General features: G+C 43.1%; 1 protein-coding gene across 4 annotated transcripts in view; it reads left to right on the top strand.

Moving 5' to 3' along the window:
- Nucleotides 1–9,049, top strand: part of LOC147636608 (uncharacterized) — a 50,933-nt gene extending 41,884 nt beyond the window's left edge. For 3 of the 4 annotated variants that reach the window (XM_086800051.1, XM_086800050.1, XM_086800052.1), the window contains 7 exons: nt 6,691–6,855; nt 7,022–7,117; nt 7,581–7,691; nt 7,811–7,890; nt 7,969–8,226; nt 8,310–8,403; nt 8,510–9,049. In XM_086800051.1, coding sequence (XP_086656177.1) covers nt 6,691–6,855; nt 7,022–7,117; nt 7,581–7,691; nt 7,811–7,890; nt 7,969–8,226; nt 8,310–8,403; nt 8,510–8,815 — 1,110 coding nt within the window. In that variant the 3' untranslated portion in view covers nt 8,816–9,049. The remainder of the gene's footprint in view (nt 1–6,690; nt 6,856–7,021; nt 7,118–7,580; nt 7,692–7,810; nt 7,891–7,968; nt 8,227–8,309; nt 8,404–8,509) is intronic. The other variant, XM_086800053.1, reaches the window with a different exon arrangement.
- The last annotated feature ends 14,747 nt before the right edge of the window (nt 9,050–23,796 follow it).

Raw genomic sequence — 23,796 nt, 5'->3', positions numbered from 1 at the left:
CGGAGATCGAACTGTCCGTAAAGTCTTGGAATTTTTCGGAACTCGCAAATACACCATCGTTCCTTCAGAGAATTCTCTGGGTGAACGATGTCTATTAGAATAAAATCTGTCTCGGTCTCGAGCACTTCTAATAGATTCCTTCGCAACTTGTAACATTTCTTGCATATCTTGCAAAAAATTATGTGCTGCATCATGCTGAAGTCCTGAGAATCCCACTGTAACAGGTGATCTAGGTTGAAACCCATACATAAGCATGAAAGGAGTAAAACCTGTACTCGTATGCTTAGTACTGTCATATGCAAATTCTAACATAGGAAGATAATCCTCCCATGAACTCTGTCTTTTGGATACATATGCTCGAAGCATATCCTCCAAAATCTGATTCACTCTTTCAGTCTAGCCATCAGATTGAGGATGATCTGAGGAACTCAAATTCAAAGTTGTTTCCAACTTCTCAAAAACAAGTTTCCAAAAATCACTCGTAAACTCTATCACTGACTATGTCCTGCGGTAACCCGTACAGTCTAAACAATTGCTCAATAAATTGTCGTGCTAATTGCGTAGCTGTAATAGTCTTTCGGGTCGGTAAAAATCTAGCCATTTTTATCAAGCGATCTATCACAACCCAAATAGAATCGTGGCCTTGATGTGTTCTTGGCAATCCGATAATAAAATCCATGGAAATACTTTCCCATTTATTACCTGGGATTTGCAAAGGATGCAACAACCCAGCCTGTCTAAAGCGTTCAGCTTTATTTGCTTGACAAATTTGACACTTGAGAACATAATATTCTACATACCCTTGCATCTTTGGCCAATAAAAAGTGTGTTTCACTAACGATAGTGTCCTGTGTACCCCAGGGTGTCCAGCAGAAGGGGCGTCATGACAATCCTTAAGAATCTTGGACCTAATGTCCGGGATCTGTGGTACACAAATTTTGTCATTACGGAATAGTAAACCATTCCGAATCATCCACTGGCCTCCTGTAGCCTGAATGGTAGGCTGTTCAGTCATCAAGTCTTGGTCAATCAATGAGCTCGCGTCTTGGATCTTCTGCCAAAATGGACCAAAATAACTATCAGTCCTCCAAAGCCCTCTCAATGACTGAAATAAGTCAGTAGAAATCTTGGTGAACGACAAAGTATTCACCTCTCTAATTCGACTAAGCGCATCCACTATTCATGGATCCTTTTCGATAACGAATCTCAAAATCAAAATCTTGCAGGTCGGCATCGGTATCTTTCATAGCCGGCAGGCCTTCGCGTTCGATAAGGGGCTCCAACTCGGATTCTTGGGTCGACATCTTGAAGAGGGCAAGGGGAGAGAATTCGATCTTGCACAAGAAAAGTGCTAGAGAACTTGAGAGCTTGAGAGCTTGAGAACTTGAGAGATGTGTGGCAAGAAGCCCGCTTAAGGGGTTTATATAAGCTTCCCCAAAAGTAATATTGAGCTTTTGCTTTTGTGTTTAAATATATATATATATATATATATATTGTTTTCTAAAAAAAAACACCTTTAAGCTTTAAATGGGACTTTAAACTCTTTAATAAGGTTTAATCCATTAAAAAAAAAACGAAAGCAAGCGTATGTTTTGTTAAAAAAAAAACAAAAGCTCAATTCAGCGTTGGTATGCTTTTATGCTTTTTTTTTCTCTACGCCCACTTGAATTCGGCGCCACACGTTGCCGGCGTGGTTGGAAACCGTCGCCGCCTGTGCACTGCCTTGCTGCCTGCGAAAAGGTGTGGCCGCCTACGAAAAGGCGTCACCACCCACGCACGGCTGCCTTCGGCTGCCTGCGCCAGCCTGCCTAGGCTTGGGTGCATGCCTTCCTAGGCTTAGGCACATGCTGGTCTATGCTTCCACGTTGACAGTCCATGCATGCTTGCGCCACCTGTACACCTGTGCCCACAACCTGTGCAAGACTCGGCCAACAATACCCTGCGCAGACAACAGCCGGCAATCCTTTCTCTCACTCTCTCTCTTTCTCTTACAACAATAGCCGACTGGCTTTTTTACTCTTTTTTTTTCTCTCAACAGTTCATACGACTGCAAAACACATCTAACCTTCTTCTTGTTAAGCAAAACAACCCTGCTAAACCCATCACGGGTTTCTTCGATGAAAAAGCAACATACTAATGTGAAAAACAGCAGTATGCATAGATAAAAAATAGCAAGCTTCTTGAACTCATACCTTTTCTTCGACCTCATCTTCTCTACCTACCGACTTGCTCATTCACGAGGCATGCTCTGATACCACTGTCAAATCCCCATAGGATATCCTTGTGGAACGCTCTTGTTACATGACTCGAAATCTGCAAACAAAACAAACAAACAAGAAGGGGGTGCAGGCCTGACTCACCTCACAACCACGACAGCCATGGGCAAGCCCACAAGACTTGGCTGTCCCCACCGAGCCATGAGCTGAGCTAACTAGATGGACGTACCGACCAATCTCTACCTCGTGACGTCCCATACCGCCACGAAGCTACCCTTGCGGGCCTCAAGACTGCTGCTGGCCTCGGTTGCATGAAGCAGGTGCACGTCTGCACTAGATCCAGGCTCCTGACCATAGAGTTCTCACAAAGTCACGCGAGACTCTATATCCCTAATGACTAACCTTGGCCACCCTTTTATAGGCTCTTGGCCGGTCATCGGGCGTCCACACTTGGGTGCCCGCCCGTTCATACTTGGGTGCCCGCCCGTTAGTCTATCCCTAACTTAGCTCGTGAGCCTGCCTAGCTCCAAGCTTCCCCAAACCTCGAAGCTAGTCTTGTGTGCGTGTAGCACACGGTAGATACACACTGTGCACATGACATGCCTACCCAAGAGGGACAGCCTTGCAAGGTGTATAAACACCCTTAGCCATCACGTATACCCAGTCGGCAGCCATCTCTGTGGAGTGAGCAGCAGTCGACAGCAGTTGGTAATAGTTGGCCAGCAGCCTCACGACTTGTTCAGCAGGGTCTGAAGTGAGTTGGCCAGCAGCCAAGGCATCACGACTAATTACAGCATTTAATGCTACTTATCTCAGTCGTGGCAGTATTTAAAACAGGCCGACAGCCTTTATGCCAGCCAACTTGCTCCCTATGGACATATAAAAAGGCTAGCCACTCCTAGTCCATAAATCATCAGAAGACAAATCAAGTTATCAAGCAAAACTGTCAAGCATGTGTGCTTAGGTCTCAGCCTTTGCATGCTTATGAAGGGAGCTAAAGAAGCTCAGCTGAAACAGTTAGGGTTTCATGTGGGAGACACACACAGAGAAGAAGGGAGAGAGAGAGAGAGACATGTGGGGATAAGTCAACTCACAAAGTATATGAGTGTGTGACTCCCCTATCACACATGTATATTTGCTCTAGTGCACATAGTGCACTTAGTACATTAAAAGTACTAAGTGTACTATGTACTATAAAACTTATGGGCTTGTACACACTATAAGGGTGGGCATAATGCCTTTACCCCAACAACCTCCCACTTAAAGGCAATGTGCCCTTAAGTGAAGGAAAAGAAAAAATCAGCATGTACATGATAATATACAAGGCCATATCAAGGCTGAAACTAGCCTCATCCAATGCCCATCAAGTGTATGCAATGAGCAAACCGCTCTGGAGGCAAACTCTTTGTCAACAGATCAGACGGGTTGTCATCCGTATGAATCTTGACAAGTTGAATCAGCTTGTTCTCTATCACCTCTCTGATGAAGTGATACTTCACATCCACATGCTTCGTCTTTGCATGAAAGACAGGGTTCTTTGCCAACTGGATGGCACTCTGACTGTCACAATGCAACAATGGAATATCCCCTGTATAGCCCAAATCAACCACTAACCGAGATAGCCATAATGCCTCCTTGCAAGCCTCTGTGGCTGCAATATACTCGGCCTGTGTAGTAGATAAGGCAGTGCACTTCTGCATCTTGGATATCCATGACACAGCACCTCCTGTGAATGTAAACACATAACCGGTAGTAGACTTCCGGTTATCTGGATGATCGGCATAATCCGAATCCGTATAACCATGCACTAATGCATCCTGTTTGCCAAAGCAGATGCACATATCCTGTGTGCCCTTCAGGTATCTCATGACACCTTTCACTGCTTCCCAATGCTTCTTGCCAGGGTTGGCCATGTATCTAGTAACCACTCCCACTGCAAATGCAATGTCCGGCCTGGTAGCAACCATGGCATACATGAGACTGCCACAAGCTGAAGCATACGGAATCTTGGCCATATCAGCCCTGTCACTATCCGACTGTGGGCTGTCCATAGCACTGAGTTTCACATATGGAGGCAAAGGAGTACTAGTCTTCTTCTCCCCCTCCATATTGAACCTCTGCAAAACTTTGCCAATGTATTCCTTCTGAGATAAATACAACACATGCTGATTTCTGTCCCGAAGTATCCGCATACCCAAAATGTGATTTGCATCACCCAAATCCTTCATGTCAAAGGTCTGATGCAGCCTCTTCTTCAAGGCATCCATCTCTTTACGAGATTTCCCGGCAATCAACATATCATCAACATACAAGATGAGGATCAATAGATTGCCATCCAAAGCTTTCTTGGTGTATAAGCAGTGATCTATGTCACTCCTCTTGAAATCCTGGGATTTCATGAATGTATCAAATTTATGATACCATTCCCTTGGTGCCTGTTTGAGTCCATAAAGACTCTTTTTCAGCTTGCGTACAAGCTTCTCCTTTCCATTCACTGCATAACCCTCTGGCTGTTGCATATATATCTCCTCATGGAGATCACCGTGAAGAAAAGCAGTCTTCACATCCATCTGAATCAAATCCAGATCATCATGAGCAGCCAAAGCTAATACAGCTCTAAGTGTGGTCATTCTGGAGAGAAGATCTCATCAAAGTCCACACCATATTCCTGCTTGAAGCCCTTAGCCACTAACCTGGCTTTGTATCTTGGCTTTGCATCAGGTGCAACTTTGAGCCTGTAAACCCACTTGCATGGCAAAACCTTCTTGCGTGTAGGCAAATGCACCAACTTCCATGTTCCATTTTTGTGCAGAGAATCCATCTCTGACTTCATAGCACGCTCCCAAAGAGCCTTGTCTGCCCTCTGTAAAGCCTCCTTATAACATGAGGGCTCCCCACAGTCAGTGAGCATCAAGTAGTCAACCCCTGGAACAAACCTGTCAACAGGGGGTCTGGAGGGTCTTGTGGACCTCCGTACCCAATGACCATCATTTGCAGGTTGCTGTCCAGCCTGCATATCACCTATGGGTGGCTCCTGTTCCATGCCATAAGGTTGAAAGATCATGCCCGGTATCTCCTCTAACTGTGGGATATCCATAGGGATATCTTCTGCCATCTCTGGCTGTCCATTTGGACCATTTTCAGCACCATGTAAGGGCTGGTTTTGTTGCTGTAATGGCTGATTTACAGCCCTTGGTTGTTGTCCATGATGTCCATCATCATCAAAGATGACTCTGCCAGGCTCCTGTTGCCTTGCAGGCTCCTTATACATGCATGTTTCACCAAAAATGACATCATTGCTGTGTATAATCTTTCTATTCAGTGGATCCCAAAGTCTATACCCCATTTCACCTCTGTCACCATATCCTAGGAATATGCATTTGTGAGACTTAGGATCAAGTTTGGTGCGTATTTCCCTGCGTATGTTCACGTACGCAATGCAACCAAACACTCTCAAGTGCTTGTAGGACGGAGGCTTCCTTGTCCATACTTCCTCTGGCACTTTCCCACAAGCAAGACGCCTTCTATGAAATGCTGCTCCAAGTGAAGGAGATAAACTAGAAGAGTTTTTTCTTCATGGACAAGAAAGTAAAGCAACTGGATACAGAGATGCATAGTAAGCTTAATACCTTTTGTGTGCTTAATAGTGATGTAATCTTCCACTTTCCACTACCAAATGTGGTAACATAACCAGCATCATCAAGCTGTCCAAAGGCATTATGCCCACCCTTATAGTGTGTACAAGCCCATAAGTTTTATAGTACATAGTACACTTAGTACTTTTAATGTACTAAGTGCACTATGTGCACTAGAGCAAATATACATGTGTGATAGGGGAGTCACACATGTATATTTGCTCTAGTGCACATAGTGCACTTAGTACATTAAAAGTACTAAGTGTACTATGTACTATAAAACTTATGGGCTTGTACACACTATAAGGGTGGGCATAATGCCTTTACCCCAACAGCTTACAGTATGCATGTGCTTGCAGCCCAAGGCAAACGAAGCTCAGTCTCTTCCAGAAGAGCTTTCAGCCACATCAACCCTAAGTCTCGGGCTGGTGTGTTCTCTCGAAGATAGCCAGCGTTTGGTCGCTTTGTCCTTGCGTTTGGCGGTCAATCAGTGAGGTTGTCCACTCAGTCTTTTGGACACATCCAGCTTGTATTCAGTTCTCCAAAAGAAATAAAGAAAATACTCCTGTTTGCAAGGGGGGCCCTTTAGTGGATAATTTGGGACCCCATTTGGTGTCGTCTCGACTACATCTTTCAGATTCATGTATGCTGTTTAAAGGATTGCTAAAGACTCACTAAACATAGGTTTAAAGGAGGCCTCGTTTCACACGGGCCATAGGGTTTTACTCACAAGATTGTCTTTAGCTTTGTTTTGCTCCTATTTTGTTCTGAATTTGCAAATATTTTGAGGAGTTTTTTAGAGAAAGTTAATAGCTCACTAGATAAGTGTGCTTTTGCAGCACAATGTGACCGTCCCTGCCAATGGAATTCTAGATAAAGACGATCAGAGCCTTGGATTGGACAAAAATGAAGAAGCATTGTCTCTGACACATAAAGAGGTTGAGCCTGCTGAGAACGGTGGAGCTGAGGAACTTGTGAGAGGAACTTTGGAAGAGCGGAGTCTGGTGAATTTGGTGCTCTGAGATCCAATACACTTCTAAAAAAACAAAAAAGGGTGTTTCTGAAGAAATAATTCAAGCTCTACACCAGCTGAACGGAGCAACAAATTTAGTGCACGAAAGATTTCTAACAAGCAAGTGGCCGATTTAATGTATGGCCTTTCCTTTCCAGGATGATGAGGCTGTCAGCAGGGATGTGGTTGTGGGCAATCATATGCAGGTTGCGGATGATAGCAAAGAAGCTTTGGCCCAAGCTTTACAAGAAAAGGTGTATATTCTGGGCTTTATGCTCCCTCCATCTGTGCTATAAAGTGAATATGCTATTGGGGCCATGTTTTATAGCCTAGAAGGTTCTTATTTAAGCTTCATATCTGGGGAATGCTATAATAGTAATCCAGTGTTGGTACAAAATTGCAATGTAGTTCAGCTGTAGAGTGTGCATGACTTCATATTGTAGTTGCCAAAGCTTGGTGTTTGCAAGTTCCTATCTCTGTTCTCGTATTCATTGTTAAGCACAGCCGTGCTGTTGTGATTGTGGTGCACCTCCGACCAACCATCATTGACTCGCTCCTGGCTACCCGCGTGCCTCATCTGTGGAACACAACTAAGTGTTTTTCATTCTGCTGGGACGTTTTGACAACTATGCTTCACATACTTTTTTATCGTGTCATTTTGGAACTTACTTTCTTATCATATCATTTTGGAACTTAAAAACAGTCGCATGATGCTAGGTTGCTGCATTATTATTGCTTTCTCAAGAAGAGGAGAGGCATATTTTGGAGTCAAATACTACTTTGGCTCTTGAATCTCAAATTTCTTCTCTTAAGCAGCAGCTCTTACAGGTAATGTAAAATTTTGGCATTATTGGGTGCGATGGTGCTATCATATGAGGAGTATTTTCCAGGGTTACACTTACTAGAAGAGGATTATCACGTTATGATGTGCATATTTAGCTTTTCAGGTGACGAGTGAGAAGGTGAATGCTCTTATGGAACTGGCATGGTTACACAAGGAATGCTTGAAGCTGCAAGAGCAAGAGAAGTAGTGCTTTGGTTTTTATCTCCTACTCTCATAGATAAGAATGCACCGTGTTCTGTTTCTGACATGCTTTTGATACAGGAGCTTGAAACAAGCACTTCAGCATAAACGGTCATTTTCAAGTAGCCACTTGAGCCCCGTCCGGGACCATGGTGTCTCTTTGGACAATGATAAGAACTTGGTATCTTTCACATCAGAGAGTGCAAGAAAAGCGTCATTGCAAGGCTATTTGAAGCATTTGTGGCCAAGGGGTCAAGATCTGGGCATCCGGACGAAGAGTTTGAGCCACATGCTGTCGTTGAGTAGAAGCAAAGAGAACGACACTGTTGGCATTGGCAGGTGATTATATATTTCACAACACACTGTTTCTTTGCTGACTAAGATTATTTGACAATTATGTGAGCTTCAATCTTGTTTCAAAGGCTGCGCGTTGAGAATGCATCTTTGCAAGAAAGTCTATCAAGTATCCGCCATCTTTGTATATTGGCCAGTCGACTCCGTCTGACAATAGCCAGAGTAAGTATGGGGACTGCAGTTGTTTGGGTCAGACATGCAGATGTCACAGCAGACCGTACCGTTATGATGAGTTTTCTGCTATGCTAACCCATACATTGTTTTGCAGGTTGCAGTCCAATCAAATGCACAGACCGAGAGTACTATCCAGGCTGCAGTGGAGGCTGTGGATGGTGTCATTTCTGAAGCATTGCAACTGAAAGTTGCTCTTTATAACTCCCTACCTGTCAATGATTTAGGATGGAATAGCATTGGTTCCCTCTTAGCAGGAGCAAGTGAGATGGGTGGTCAAGAGGGCTCAGATGGAGAGACAAACGATGATCTTAACATAGTCTCGTTTATTGGACTCGAGATGGTTCGACTGGTGCTATTTGCTGCCGAGTTGCAGAAAAGATTATTAGGACAGGACATGTAATCACAATGTTTAGAATTAGAGTACGGTTGGGCGAGTGTGAGTACAGAACTGTCTATGGCTCGTGTTTTGGCTAGATGTCAGAAGGAAGTTGAGCTGAGCCCATATGGAGGCTTTTTTGTATAGGATTCCTTTTTCATTGAATTCTGTAAATATTGTAAATTCACCTTAATCCAGTTTCCATCATGCAGAAACCTTTACTTTTAATTAATAAAAAAGTTCAAGTGGTTAGCTGAAGATTTCACCATTGTGTGTCCATATCGCTTTCATTTATAAAGCATTGTGTCTAGTCAAGCATCTTACCTTGCGGGGATACATGTCGTGACGACTTTGCCAAAGAGCTGCAAGTTGCAACCTGTGGGGGTGTGCTAGCTATGAATCTGTGTCATATCTCTGTTATCATACTGAAAAGCACGCTGCAAATGCGGTGCACTGAGAGAGGCTTTTTCTTGCCTTAATGGAAGAAAGAATAGATCGTCTCCACTTGGCTCCAATCTCTCAAGAAAGGAAGCCCTAATCACTCTCAAATAAGGATGCATCTATCAACACAAGGCTTGCATCATATCAATACAGAAAATACCGGTGGTTAACTTGACACAATGAGGCAATATTAACTTAGAATGGTTAACATACATCTTTCTAAAGGTGATCACGTTCTCATATCACAACGAGATGTGTTGAAGATACCGGTGGTGCCTCCAAAGAGAGCATGAAAGGCTTGTGGGAGAGCCAACAGCCTGTCCACTTTATGATATCAGAGCTTCGCCAAAAGCTTGCGTTGGAATGTCTTCAAATGTGGCTATGCAGTGTCCATGGAAGCATTGGATCTCTCTATAGAAGTGGACTTGAAGGTGGGGCCACATTTAGGTTGAAGATGAGGCTATTGTAGTGGTCCAGGAGTACTTGGGCACCATGTCCAAAGTAAGGATGATTAGCTTGAAGAAGCGACGTGTCATCACTATGATCAAATCCATCATTAAAGTTCTTCACATACAGCTTCAACTCTGTTGTAGTCGATGGTGGTGGTCTCTCAAGTAGGATAGCTATAGAAGGATCGATATAAACTTCTCTCAATGCCCTAGTGTATTCTTCTCAGAGCTTCGCATATTTGAGATGAGGCACCCTCCGTTCTGGATGCAGTCCATGTGATTTTTTGTAGATACATCAAGATCTTTCCAGCTGCCTCTAGTGTTGGGCATGTGATCCTGTTTCCACTTGACATAGTGTTTCATCATGTATTGGTTCACAATGCGAATCTAGTGTCTCATGATCGTTACTACCTTGGTAGATGAGGTCCCAAGGATTTGGGGGGTAGTAGGTGAGTTACTTCTCATGAATTGGGAGTGAGAGAAGGGTGTCTTGGTGCCCTCGTGGCTCCGTAGGCGGTGGTGGTAGATCTTTGTTGAGGTCCGGAGCGTTTGCAAGCTTATCTGGAACAAGAGGCTCATTGATTAGTCCCTCCACCTTAAGCAGTAGACCTAGAAACCTTTCTTCAAAGCTCGTGGCGTCCCACAGGTCAGTGGGGGTAGTAAAAGATGGGGCCTGAAAAGAAATGGAGGATGTAAGGGGGTCGTATGGAGGGAGATCAAGAGGGTCGTAGGCTAGGGGATTGATTGGATGGGATGGAGCAAAAAGAAGCTGATGGGGGGTGGTGGTTGATCAGTTGGTGGGGCTGATGTAAAGGCTTTATCTTTTTGTTTTAGGAGCCGGGGTTTACATGGCACAAAACGTGTCCCATAAACTCGTAAGGAGAATACTTTTGCCACTAGTTTCATCTCTCTGCTCACCCCTTCCTTGGGGTCTGTGGCCACCTCATCCTTTCTTTGAGGGATCCCCCTTGTCTTTGCTTATGTCTTCAAAAGAGGTGAAGAAGGCATCCACCTTGTCAGCTTGGTGTTTGGTGAGCGCTCAGTGAGTAAGCCACGTGTGTATCGGTGCAATGGTAGCCTCTCCAATCCTCTTGATGTGCTCACAACCTATTTGGAAGAGGAGGAGGATGCCTGGAGGTGCTACGAAATTGGGCTGTTAAGTAGGTGGAAAAAAAGGTCTTTGACACAATCATGGCCGTGCCCTTGGAGAAGGATTAGAGATGCTTCCAACAGGAGGCCATCTACTGGATATGACAATGGGATGGGTGGGAGAGAGTGGAGACAGGTGTGGTCTATGAGAGAGAAGGTTTGGTCATGGAAAAAGAGAGTGGTGAAGGGCATATACCTAGATGAATCCAAGAACATGCCCAAATTCACCTTATAAGAATGTACAATTTATAACCTCAAGAGAGTGGTTAAGGACAATGGGATGGAAGGGAGTAGAGACAGGTGTGGTCTATGAGAGAGAAGGTTTGGTCATGGAAGAAGAGAGTGGTTAAGATGTGGTGGGTGGCATTGTCTACACGGAAAAGGAGGGTGGAGAAGGTAGTGTGTGTGGAGGAAATCAAGGGTCTTCACGGGCGTGCGATCCACTATGGACTGCAGCATCCAGCTTCGTTGCTGCCTATAGCTCTTTGTGGGCATCAGCCAACAGCTGGTCTTTCGCTGTCTGCAAGGATGACCTTATAAGCATCTTCTTTGTGACTCCACTTTACCGTGTAGAACTTCATCATGTAGAACTCTTTGAAGGAGGTTCAGAGTTGCTATGGCCTGTTCAACCATCGTGGCCATCTTTGTGTTATGTTCTGTGAATGTGTAGGCCGCTTTACCTTACTCTTCAACCCTTCGTGGTTCTTTTCTGTTGTCTCTTGGGCTGCTTTGGCCACCACTAGCTTGGTCTTGTCTCTGCTTGGGTGATGATCAACCCTTGTTCTCGGCGGGCACACTCTTGTTTGGCTTCGTGCAGCTGGGAGCTTCATTTCTGACAGCTCCAGCTCCAGCTGCTGCTCCTTGTCTGCGAGCTTCTGATATTGGAGTCATCACTCTCTTTGAGGTAGAGCAAGCCATTTGATGCCGTCTGATTCTGGATGTTTGGGTATGGTACTTCTTAAAAGCTGCAGTCTTTGCTCCTTGTGAAGTAGCGGCTTTTGAAGATGAGGCTATGGACTATGGGGCTGGCTTCTAGCTGGGCTTTGAGTGGTAGGGGAGCTGTAGATGGTGGTACAAGCTCTTGGGCATCAAATGTGTCGTCCCGAGAGTAGATGCCGCTGAGACTTGCAGGGCGTCTTCTGCTTCTCAACTGTATTCAAGTGTTCTGGAAGAGTGGGCTTACAGAAAACTGGCAAAACAACACAGTGGAGAGAACAAAGGACATAGGTTTGAACACACGGGTTGCAAGCAAGCATTAGAAGCATTCATACCACGATTTGAAGAGACGGAGATGAACACATGTCAGAAAACTATGGTAACAGATGTGGGATATTTTGATGATGGTGAGGCGTGGGGTGTTGCACGGTTTGGGAGGTCATCATGCAGGTAATAGCTCCGAAAGGGAGGTCAAGGGTTGCGGCGGTTGCTTGTTTGTGGAATTAGCGGAAATAATCCACTGATTGTGTAATTAGTGGAAATAATCCATCCTCTTCTGAGTCGGATGCTCTCTTTCATGGAACATGCAAGGGTCACATGAAACTTGCAAAGCACATGATTAGTTACAATAAAACACTTTACTTCCACACATCCAACAAATGATAAGAGTTTTTATTGACTACAATGGAAGTAGCTATTGTGTCTTAGGGTTGGATGACCTAAAGAGGTCCATGTTTCCTATGGTCCTTTTGGAGAAAATCCGGCTCGAAAGCGGGTTTCATCACTGTTGGTTCTATATTTCAATCGCATTGTGAAGTCCACACTGCGAAGTCACAGTACACTTTCAGCTCCTCTCCAACCTCCTTGGGTCTTTTTTTTCCAAGCTAGTGCTTCAAGGTAGAGTTTGCGTTTTTTGTTGGTGAGTTTTTATTTCCCTTGCTCTTTTGTGGACTTGGAAGAGTACATCCTAGGTGGGGGCTCCATAGCGGAGTTAAATTTGCTACCATTCACATCTTTCTCTGTCCTTGTGGGAAGGGACCTAGTCACCTCTATACTTAAGTTTGTGTTTACTGTTTTTGACACTATTTTTATGTTGATGTCTATTTTTCAACCATCATCGACCCAAGCAAAATACAATATTTGATCATTGAGTCGTTCAAGGGCAATGATTCTTTCTCATTGAGTGATATCACTGGGGTGAGGGATATTCTGTCTCTTTTTTTTTTGGACTATGGCACTTTGGTATTCGTCACAACATTTAACCATCATAGTAAATTTACTTAAAAGAATTTTAAGATATGTGGAATCAACTACAAAATGCCCAATGCCAGAATGAGCTTGCTCAAGAACGGCAACGAATTCATATTCATGAATGCATGATATCATCTTGGTCTCTTTTGTACAACATTCCTACCTTCTTGTTGATAAGATATCTAGCTTTATTCTTTTTTTATGATTAAGTCATGTGGGAGACCATTATTTTAGTAAGCAATGTCTTCGCTCCATTTTCTGGTACATGATCAAATGGAATAGCTGAGTATCCAGAAGATCATCTTCCACACCTAGGTGAGGGTTTTCATTGGGTATTCTAGAAAGGTGCTCTACGTAAACATACATTGACGCTTTCCTCTCTAAGATCAAGAAGCCCCCACGTGGTTGACTTTGTAAAAGTCACATGTAAAAAATTAGTTTATCCAAAGAGTGACCTGGAAAATTCAAATTTCATTTTTTCTCCTTAAAAAAGATGTGCGCATCCCTCCAAAAGTCCTCCCATACCTTCCTATGGCCAAAACTCCATTTCTACGTCTTCTATTTGTATAATATTATAATGATAAATTACAAATGGTAGGGCTTGTACTAAAGTTTGCTGGCTTACAAAGATATGATCATAAATGCATTCTAGATTATAGAATATGATTACACGAACACAAGGTAAGTTCTTCCCTTTACAAACTGTGGTGGTGATGTAGCTTTGGTATATGATGATGGAACTTTAGCCTAGGAGGAGATTTTGGGGTCAAATGTTACCACATAGTTCTTGAAGGGGTATATTTTCTTGGCGAGCCTTTTTGAGTGAGCGCTTTTTGGTGTTTAGGCGAGTGGTTTCTCTCTCTACACTTCTAAGTGTCTATCAGCTCTCTATGGTCTTCCTCATTTATGACTCATGGTGACAGTAGAGGAGAGGAGTGGATGGATACAATAGCACTATACACATTGCAACTCATTTACAATTATCAATGCATATCAAGTTATAACTACCATTGCAACTCATTTACAAAGTCACCATATTATGATCTTAAACTTCCATTTTATATTCCCTAGAAACTGTACAAGGCCACAACATTACATGGCAAACACCTATGCCTTTTCCGTCTACCCTAGCTTGCGAATGAAGGTGGAAACTTCAACTCTTAGAGGATCCTCCTTTGCCTCTTCAATGATGCCGAAAGCTCTCCACATCCCAATGGCTGAAGCTCCTTTCACCTCTAGCATTTTCTTGTCTGCAAGGTCTACCGCTTGGCATGTTTTCATCTTCTTCTTGTAGAGCTTATTTACTTCATAAGTTGTTGTCCATGCCTCCAAAACGGCATCCGATTTGGGTTCCTTTTCTTTGAGTTGCATGAAAGATTGAAGAGCTTTACTTTAGATGGTTGCAAATGTTGTAGTATTAGAGGGATAGCGATGACCAGAACAGAGACCTACTTGCACACACTAGTAAGTACTTTAGGAAGGGAAATCATTGAGCTTGACTTTCACAAAAATCAAAGAATCATGCACTCACCTCTTCTTGGCCATCTTCTGACATGACATAGAGATATCTCGAGACGCGCAAGAACAAAGTCCTTCGCAATATGAAGTTCCAAGTTCTTGCCTCCCGCACTGCAATCTCCAAGTGCTCCGCATGTAATGTGCACACCATAGTGCCATCGGCATGTAGGAACTCTACAGCAAGCACAAAAGCCGACTCCACAAGTATCTCCCGAAAAACATTTCACCGAGGAACCTCTAAAGCCTCCTTGTGGAGATACGTATCTGTAGAAAAATCAGCCCACACCAAGTGCACGCCTCCAAGGCTATTGAAGGCATCCATGGTTCCCCACCTTGTCAGAGATCCCATGAATCGTTGCAATACTACAAGATTCCTGGAACAACAAAGCATGTAAGGGGAGTGTAAACGCTATAATGACGATGAATGGAGAGAGTCACTCGCACTACTGAGAGATCGTACCTGTGTTTTCGCTTTCCCATCAGCGTGAGACGGAGGTGATCAATGTTCGAGCTCAAAACTAAGTACAAGGGGTTCACCACGATGGGACGGTAGTCTACATTTACACAACACCAAATACATGTTATGAGCGTTGATGAATAAATGATCTAATGAATGCTTTAACACGTTAAGTTTACTTACTAGATCCCAAGAGGTCCGCCTCATCATCTTTTGAACTCTCTGACCCCTACTCTTGGGTCTCGCCATGCGAAGGGGTCACCTACTCTTTGCCCTGTGCATGGGATTGCCGCTCATCTTCATGCTCATCATCCTTGGAATGGCTGTCCTCAGATTCCTCATCTGAGTTATTCCCAGTCTGGCCGTGACCTTTTTTGGGATGATAGAGGTGTGGATTTCTTACCCTTTTTCTTCACAAGGGTCAATTCTTGCTCGGTGGTGGCAGGCTTCTTGCCCTTTTCTGGCCACTGCATTTAACCAACATTAAAACTGTAAACTCCAAAAAAACAGGCTTCATACCTTGTACAAATTAAATACTGTGCACAAGGAAACATACTCTAAAACTGTTTTGCCTCCTCTGGAGGAAACTCCCTCTCTGGGTAGTCTAACCACCATGGACAAAGTATCCATGTGTCCTTGCCCCAAAGCTCGTTGATCCACTCTCCTGTCTCCTCCATCTCAGACAACACCCATGTGTCTGAAGGGTGCTCGGGAACGTAGACCCGATCACGTACACTACACCACCTAATACACAGCCATTAGAAAGGTCTAAGAAACCAATACAAGAAGCATGAGATCTTCTCCACCATGCAAGGGAAAAAAAAAGAGTTAAGGTACTTTATACCTGTACAAGAGGCGTCATGATGCGCATGGTAGGTGTGGTTGCTGGTCAGGCTCCAAGGTAGCACGCATTTGTCCTTTCCACCTAACAAATGCCTTCTCAAAATGAGACTTCGTGTAAGATTTCAGGGCATCCGTGATACCTACTCCAGAGTTTTATGTGGCTCTTTCATGCATGCCAGCTATTGCAGAGGCGAGTCTGCCTCCAGCTTCGCGTACAATTTGAGCATGTACTCGGTATGACGATGGATCCACATGAAGAAGGCTCTGTCGGATGGCGGAATCTATGCATCCCTCATAGCAAACTCACCACCAGCCCAATATGTCAAGCAACCTACATTTCTTCCATTGTAAATAAGCATTAGGTTTCTAATAACTTTTAAAAAAAGTGTAATGCATAAAGAGAGCTGAAGATCTTACTCTTCATTTGAAACATGTGCTCGAGCAATCTCGGCTAGCTTCGGTGTAGTGAATTTGCTATCCTTTTCACCTCACCCTTGGTACGAGATCACTTTTTTAAAGAACTCTTTCCCACAGTTGGGATTGGCAATTTGTGCCAGCTCATGTCCCCTTTTAGTGAAAGAGTGTCTCCGTCTCCTTTAGGGCATCCCTATAGTTCTTGTCGAACAATTCTGCATCCATCATGTATTCTCTACTCCCTTGCTCAGGGCAAGCCACTGATCTTGGCCTAGAACGTGGTGGCATCAAATTCTGACTGCAATGCGTTTATATTTATTTAAGAAACATACTTCGAATTGAAAGCATTAAGAAATATATTTCAAAATCAAAACATACTGCAATGCGCACACACCTTGAAAACTAATTGTGACAAGAGTGCCATGGGAAGCTTCAACCACTTGGATCTATTGGGTCCCCGATGAGTAAGCGCTTTCTGGGCCCATGCACGATCAACATCACCAAACTTTGACAACAATGATTGTGGATCGGCAAGACCCACACACTGCATCATGAATATATCATGTGCCATTGTGTTTGGCACATGAATGGTAGTGACCCTGAAAAATTTGCATGCATTATAAAAACAAGGCAAAAGATGACATACACAATGTTTCTTCATTTCATATACACATTGTACAATGCACTTACTTGTTAATCATGCATAGCACCAACAAGAACTCCGCCTCCTCTTCGTTAAGAAACTGGACCACTCTCTGCAATTCACCTTGGGAATCCTCTCTTTTTCAACTCGATTGGTATTCACCCATTCTTGCCAAGATTTGAGTCGATGGTTGCCATCCCAAACAACGAACATCTTGCCAACCATGCATCCTTCGGTCTCCTCCAATATCGAGTTAAATTCACTTGACGATGATAGATCGTGGGCTGGCTACACTTCGACGGTCGAATGGAATGGGGGCTTTGCCTGGGAATCCCTCTGAGACAATGAATGCTGACATTGTCGATTGGTACTTGCTCTCCTCGATGCTTCTGATCAGCCCCTCGAATTGCTGGGTTTGCAAGGAGGTGACAAAGCAGCGCTCTAGGAAGGCGGTTTTGGTTGTTGACCAAGTGATCCTCCACCCAATTTGTCGAGATGTGTCGATCAACCACTTGGTCGAAACTCTCTTTCACAAATGACTCCTCTTCTACAATCGTGGCACTGGTGGTAACCACACGATTATCAGCGGGGCTGTTGAAGAACCAACTTCCATAGTCAACTACAATTGTGAGGTGTTTGTCACCTCGCCTGATGTGGCCACTCAAAAATATGCCCACATCTTGCGAGAGAATGATCTCATCTTGCGATCTGGTGAACCCTTTCGTTTTGCAGATGAGTCCGTGGAGGCATTTTGTCTTGAATACGAATCCATGTTTCCATCAATCCTTCTCAAATTAGTCTTTTGTTATTCAACATGTGATGCAATTATCTTAAATTAGTATTTAAATTGCATTAAAGTTTTTATTCCAATTACATATGATGCTATTGGAATTGTTATGCTATCCATATGAAGTCTAGTTGGAGAACTTTGATGATTGAGAACTCTTCATTCGACGTTGAGGACAAGTGAGGACCGTTATTGCTTGTTGAGGATGTTCCAACCATTGAGGCGCACTTGTTGAGACTGCTTCCCACCGGTGCCGCTTCCAACCCTTAAGATCTCCACTTTGTGGGAGGAATTCAAAAAGAGAGAGACCACGACTGTTGAGGGATTGAGAGAGAGAGGGGAGCGAGGGAAGGAGGAGGGCGAGAGAGAGAGAGAGAGAGAGAGAGAGAGAGAGAGAGAGAGAGAGAGAGAGAGAGAGAGAGAGAGAGAGAGAAGGGGACAAGAGAGGGAGTGAGGGAGAGAGAGAGGGCGAGTGAGGGGGACAAGAAGGGAAGAGAGAGGGCAAGTGAGAGAGGTGAGAGGAGGAGAGCGAGAGGGAGGCGAGAGGTGAGGGGAGCAAGAGAGAGGTGAGAGGTGAGGGGAGCAAGAGAGAGGCGAGAGGGGGGGAGCAAGAGGTAGGCGAGAGGTGAGGGAGCAAGAGAGAGGCAAGAGGGGGGAGCAAGAGGTAGGCAAGAGGGGAGGGAGAGAGAGAGGGGAGAGAGAGAGAGAGAGGTGAGAGGGGGGAGGTGAGGGGCTGTTAAGGGCTTTTGTAAGCCCTGAACAGCATCATTAAGCCGTTGCACAGTTGGCCACGCAACATGGGCCTACGTGGCCCAACGTTGTGTGGCCACGCGGTTGGCTTGCGTGGCCAGTGTGGCCATTGCCGCGCGTGCCACGCACGTGGCAAGGGCCACAGGCCTCACTCATGGCCTTTCCCACATGGGCGGCAAAGGCCACGAGTCTGTCACACTGCGTGTGATGCCCACAGCGGGCATTACAGGCGACGTCGCGACGTGGCCAGTCCTTTGAAGGATATCGCAAGCACCCTAATGGTCTCATTAGACAATGGATGTGGTTCGGCGCCCTGACCACGTGCTGCTTCATTGCTATATAGTGGACAACAACATAGACCCAAAGCCCAATCCACCACCCAAGATATGGCTAGTTTCTATAGGAATGAACCTCACAAAAATGAGGAGATATATTCATTGTGGGAAGGTGGATACCAGGTAGAGTGCAAGAATGTAGAAGTTGTTGTGCCCACTTCATCACGTAGCAGTGGAGCTTCAAGGTTCTTTACAACTGCAACTTCAAAAGATCTACCATATGGGTCCACTACTAACATAGAGGCTGGTGGGTCAAGCATGCAAAATGGCCAAGAGATCGGCATCTGAGAGTTGGGAGATGAAGTGGGGGCTATTGTGGCACCACGGATCCCTTGGTCCAAACCTTCCTCCAATTTGAGCTCTTGTGGGCCATGCTCTTGAGGAATCCACAACAATCGTGCAGAACACTTGCACTCCAAAGTCATGGGTGACCAATGAGTAATGAGTAGGCCCCTCTAACTTTAGGAAGCCGGATCACCACAAAGTCGAATAGGAATGGAATCCCCTGGATAACTATAGTGACACCTTCTACTTGGCCGATGGGGGTAACCTCCCGTTGCTCGGCCATCCGAACACAGATGTTGGGGCTGTTCATGTCACCTTGAGACCTACTACATGGAGTGTGAATTCTGGCATGAGGTTCACCCCAGATCTATCGTAGATGATTGGCCCAAAAATTGGGATACCATGAATCTCCACAAAGAGGTGGGGCTCCAGTACGGGAGAGACTAGTACACAGCGAATACCCATGCAATCGGCAACACCTAAGGGGAGTGGAAACCCACCATACTTCCAATCACTAGAATTGGTTGGCATACCATTGATTTGCTCCAATAGTGCATTGAGACATTGTCAGACACTGGGGCAAATCTGGAGAAGATCAAATAGGTTCACTACCATTGTATTTTCCTTGAGTAGATCCTCCACACGGAAAAAGGTGTAGGCTATGGTTTGGGATGTGGGAGGGAGGGGGTAGGTGGTTTGTCTAAGGAAAGCTCAACTCCAAAGAGATAGTTGCTCAAGGGTCAAAAGGGAAACTCATAAGCCCATCCTCATGGCCACAGTGGGAATCTAGCACGAAAGGTATCCACCAAAGAAGCTCAAAACTCTTTGCCAGAATGTCAAGTGTTCTTGGCACAAAAGAATCATCGTGTAGGCCAATATTAAAATATGTCATAGATGCATTTGAATGTCGAGCCACATATCCAAAAACTATGCTCCTCAAATGGCAAAGAATGCATCTAAAGGAAAATGTCCTAACTACCTCTTCCTTCCTCTTTTCTATGTTTCAAAACCTTTTCTCTTGAATGAAAATAGCCTAAAGTTTATATTTTTTGGTATATAGGTTCCACCTCAACATGATGGTTTCTCATGTGGGTGGAGGACACTTATCCATGCAAAGTACATGTTCGATGTGTATTTCAAAATAGATAGACCAGAACTAGTAAACACAAAAACCTCAAAACCAATCATGTGATGCAAAAGTGTAAGATATAACAAAATGTAATCATTATTATTATTTGGATTGTAGATGACCTTAGAGAGTTACAATGATGTATATGTGGACAACTTTAGAGCTAAAATGACAAGTTCAATACTTAATCATGCTAGAAGAGCCCCCTTATTGTACAAGAAACGCCTCAACCAGTAAAAGATACAGGGGGGCCTCCAAACCTGCCATTACAAAGGAGAACATCAAAATTGAAGTTGCAGAGGTACAGATACTTCTGGCGAAGCTAAACCATAGACCCAAGGACAAATTAGAAGAGCAAGCTGAAGTGAAGGCTACAAAAGAGCACGCTGAAGTAAAGGCTACGGAAGAATCCCCATCTATTGAAGTCAAACCCACAAAAGAATCCCCATCTGAAGTAAAGGATACATGGGAGGACTCCAAATCTACCAGTATAAAGGATGATATCATAATGGAAGTTCCAACTACAGATACTTGAAGTCAAAAACACAGAAGATCAACCCATGGACAAAGAAGAAGAGCATGTTGAAGTCAAACCTACTTAGTAGTACAATGTAATTGTATATTTTGATGTTGAAAAAATGGCATCCTTATTACTTTTGTACATAAAAAGATAGAATTTGACAACTTACTTGTATTTAGTCATGGAAGATATTAAGAATGCCATTTGGTATATCTCTACAGCGTATAGTTCTCTCTCTTCTTTGTAATACATGTTGTCATGTGATGTTATTGGTATGAATTCAAAAGATTGATTCATTGTAAAGTGAAATAAGAAAGCATCACATTAAAATTACCTATTTGTTGTTAATAATGAATGTAAATCTCTTTGGCAAATTGGCTTCACTGATTTCGGTAGGAAGGTCATGGCGTAGTTGAGTGAGTGTACAACATTTCCTAACTTGAGATATAACATCTAATAATATTCCCCCTTCATATACCTCTATGTTAATAAATTGATTTCCTTCACTAGATGCATTTAAATCTTGATCCAGACAATTTTGTCCCACCAATGACCCGATTGCGTTGATAATAGAAGGACATTATATATTATATAATTTGAGACCCAATCATGTACTTCACTAGAACTATTTTTGGCACAACTTCATAGTGCACCTTATTGGAAATTTTCTTGTCCCATAATCAAAGAAATCAAGACCTTCTACATCATTAACTCTATATGTGATCATTGCCTTGCTAACCTTTATTGGGTTCCTAAAAAAGTCTACAAACACTGAAATAGGCATGCATATGTTCATTACAATACTTGGCCATAATGAGCATTGAAATTTTGCCAAAGAGTTTGGCTCTATAGGGTGCACTAATAGAAGCATTTGAACTAGCCATTCTACAATATTCCATGATGGTAATTGTTGTCTTTCCAGAATAACATATGTGTGTTGGTTATCCATCATTAACTTATAGAAATGGTCACAATTTTGTCACCAATGATCCGATTGCGTTAATAATAGAAGGACATTATATATTATATAATTTTGAGACCCAATCATGTACTTCACTACACTAGAACTATTTTTGGCACAACTTCATATTGCACCTTATTGGAAATTTTCTTGTCCCAACCATTATCAAGGAAATCAAGACCTTCTACATCATTAACTCTATATGTGATCATTGCCTTGCTAACCTTTATTGGGTTCCTGAAAAAGTCTACAAACACTAAAATAGGCATGCATATGTTCACTTAAGCAATTCTTGTTACAATACTTGGCCGTAATAAGCGTTGAAATTCCGCCAAAGAGTTTGTCTCTATAGGATGCACTAATAGAAGCATTTGAAACTGGCCAGTCTACAATATTCCATGATGGTAATTGTTGTCTTTCCAGAATAACATGTGTGTTGGTTATCCACCATTAACTTATAGAAATGGTCATAAAAGAAAATACCGGATTGTGCCAATTATGTTGAAGATCTACCTTTGTATTACAGTTCTCCTATTGTCCCATACAAAACATCAAATAACCCCAGTATGCATTGTATAGGCTGCCATTCTTCATAAGATGATGGATAACATCTGTGTCAGTAAAAAAGCAAAAACAAAATTGTAGTTAGATAATTTTAAAAATTAAGACAGTAAAGATAACATGTTTATCTATCATTTTGTAGGCACTTACAATTTGGTCTATGTTGTGGAAGATAATTTGGATAGTCATGGACAATAAGCTCTTTGTGTATATAAACATGCCGGATCAATATTTCTTTAACATTTTTCTTCCCATCAACAAACCTGAAGTCTTTCACTCTGCCTTTCTATGCTACTAAGAAAAGGTTATTAGATCTTTCTCTCCTTCTCTTGTTTGGTTGCATAAGTACCTTGACCCCTGGATGTGATTTATGGATGTGATTTATTTTTTGTTGTACATGTTGTATAGGTGCAACAAATGAACCTCTCCTTCTTTGCATTAATGCATGTATACGTGTAGCATATGGACCTCTCCTTCATTGCTTGAATGCTGAGAGATGGTGGATGCGGGCGATGTGGATAGTAGGCATCTCATAAAGAGGTACACAAGCCACATATGAACAAAAAAAAAACTAGCATAGCATGAGAAAAATGCACAACTTCATATGGGAGAAAAATGTAGCAAAGCATGACAATGACAGTAGTTTTAATGAAAACTGCATAGAGGAGATGTAGCTAAGGTGGCTCTGATACCATGTTATCATTCATGGAACTAGGATGGAGCATGTTCAAAGAAAGGGATGAAGGATCAAGCCATGACTATGGTGGATGGAGAGAGAGAGAGAGAGAGAGAGAGAGAGAGAAAGAGAGAGAGAGAGAGAGAGAGAGAGAGAGAGAGAGAGAGAGAGAGAGAGAGAGATATGATAGCAAGCACAAGAGAAATATGTTGCACAACTCAAATGATACACTTGTAATTATGGAACCTCCGAAGTTCATGCTCTTATAGGCATCAAGCCTTATCTCCTGACCTAGAGATTAATAAGGGCTCTTCATAGGGTTTTCACACACCAACTAACTTCAAAATACCCAATCCTTTCCTCTTGATTGCTATTCACACACCAACTAACTCCAAAATACCCAGTACTTCCCTCTTAGTAGTGGTATAGTTTTCATCAGCATCATTGAGTTGCCTATACTAATAAAAATTATCAGATCATACATGTTGTATTCACTAGGTTGTGCCAACACACACCCAATGGTAAAAGCAAAAGCATCAATATTATGGCATGGAAGATAAAATCTCAATTTGGAGCTCTTGAGTTTGGTGTCGATGCTAGGGATTTCTTTAATTTGTCATAGGATTCTTGACACTCTTCCATCCACTCAAGCAGAAATTTGTATAGAAGACGAGCAAGCTCTACATGCATGAAGATAAATCTTCTATAGTAACTGACATGGACTATAAATATTTGCATATCCTTGGCATTCATCAGAGGTTTCAATTCTAATATAACTTTCATCTTACCATTAGCAGTGTGGATATGCCATTCCCCAAGTTTAACACCATAAATGGCACTTTTGGGTTCAAAGAAATTTCGTAAATTCAACACCTTAGAAAGACTTTTCTCAAATAACTC

Source organism: Cibotium barometz, chromosome 7 (genome assembly GCF_041138505.1).
Source record: "Cibotium barometz isolate CiBa-2024 chromosome 7, ASM4113850v1, whole genome shotgun sequence".
Classification (NCBI taxonomy): Eukaryota; Viridiplantae; Streptophyta; class Polypodiopsida; order Cyatheales; family Cibotiaceae; genus Cibotium; species Cibotium barometz.
This window is presented reverse-complemented; position numbering and strand designations above follow the sequence as displayed.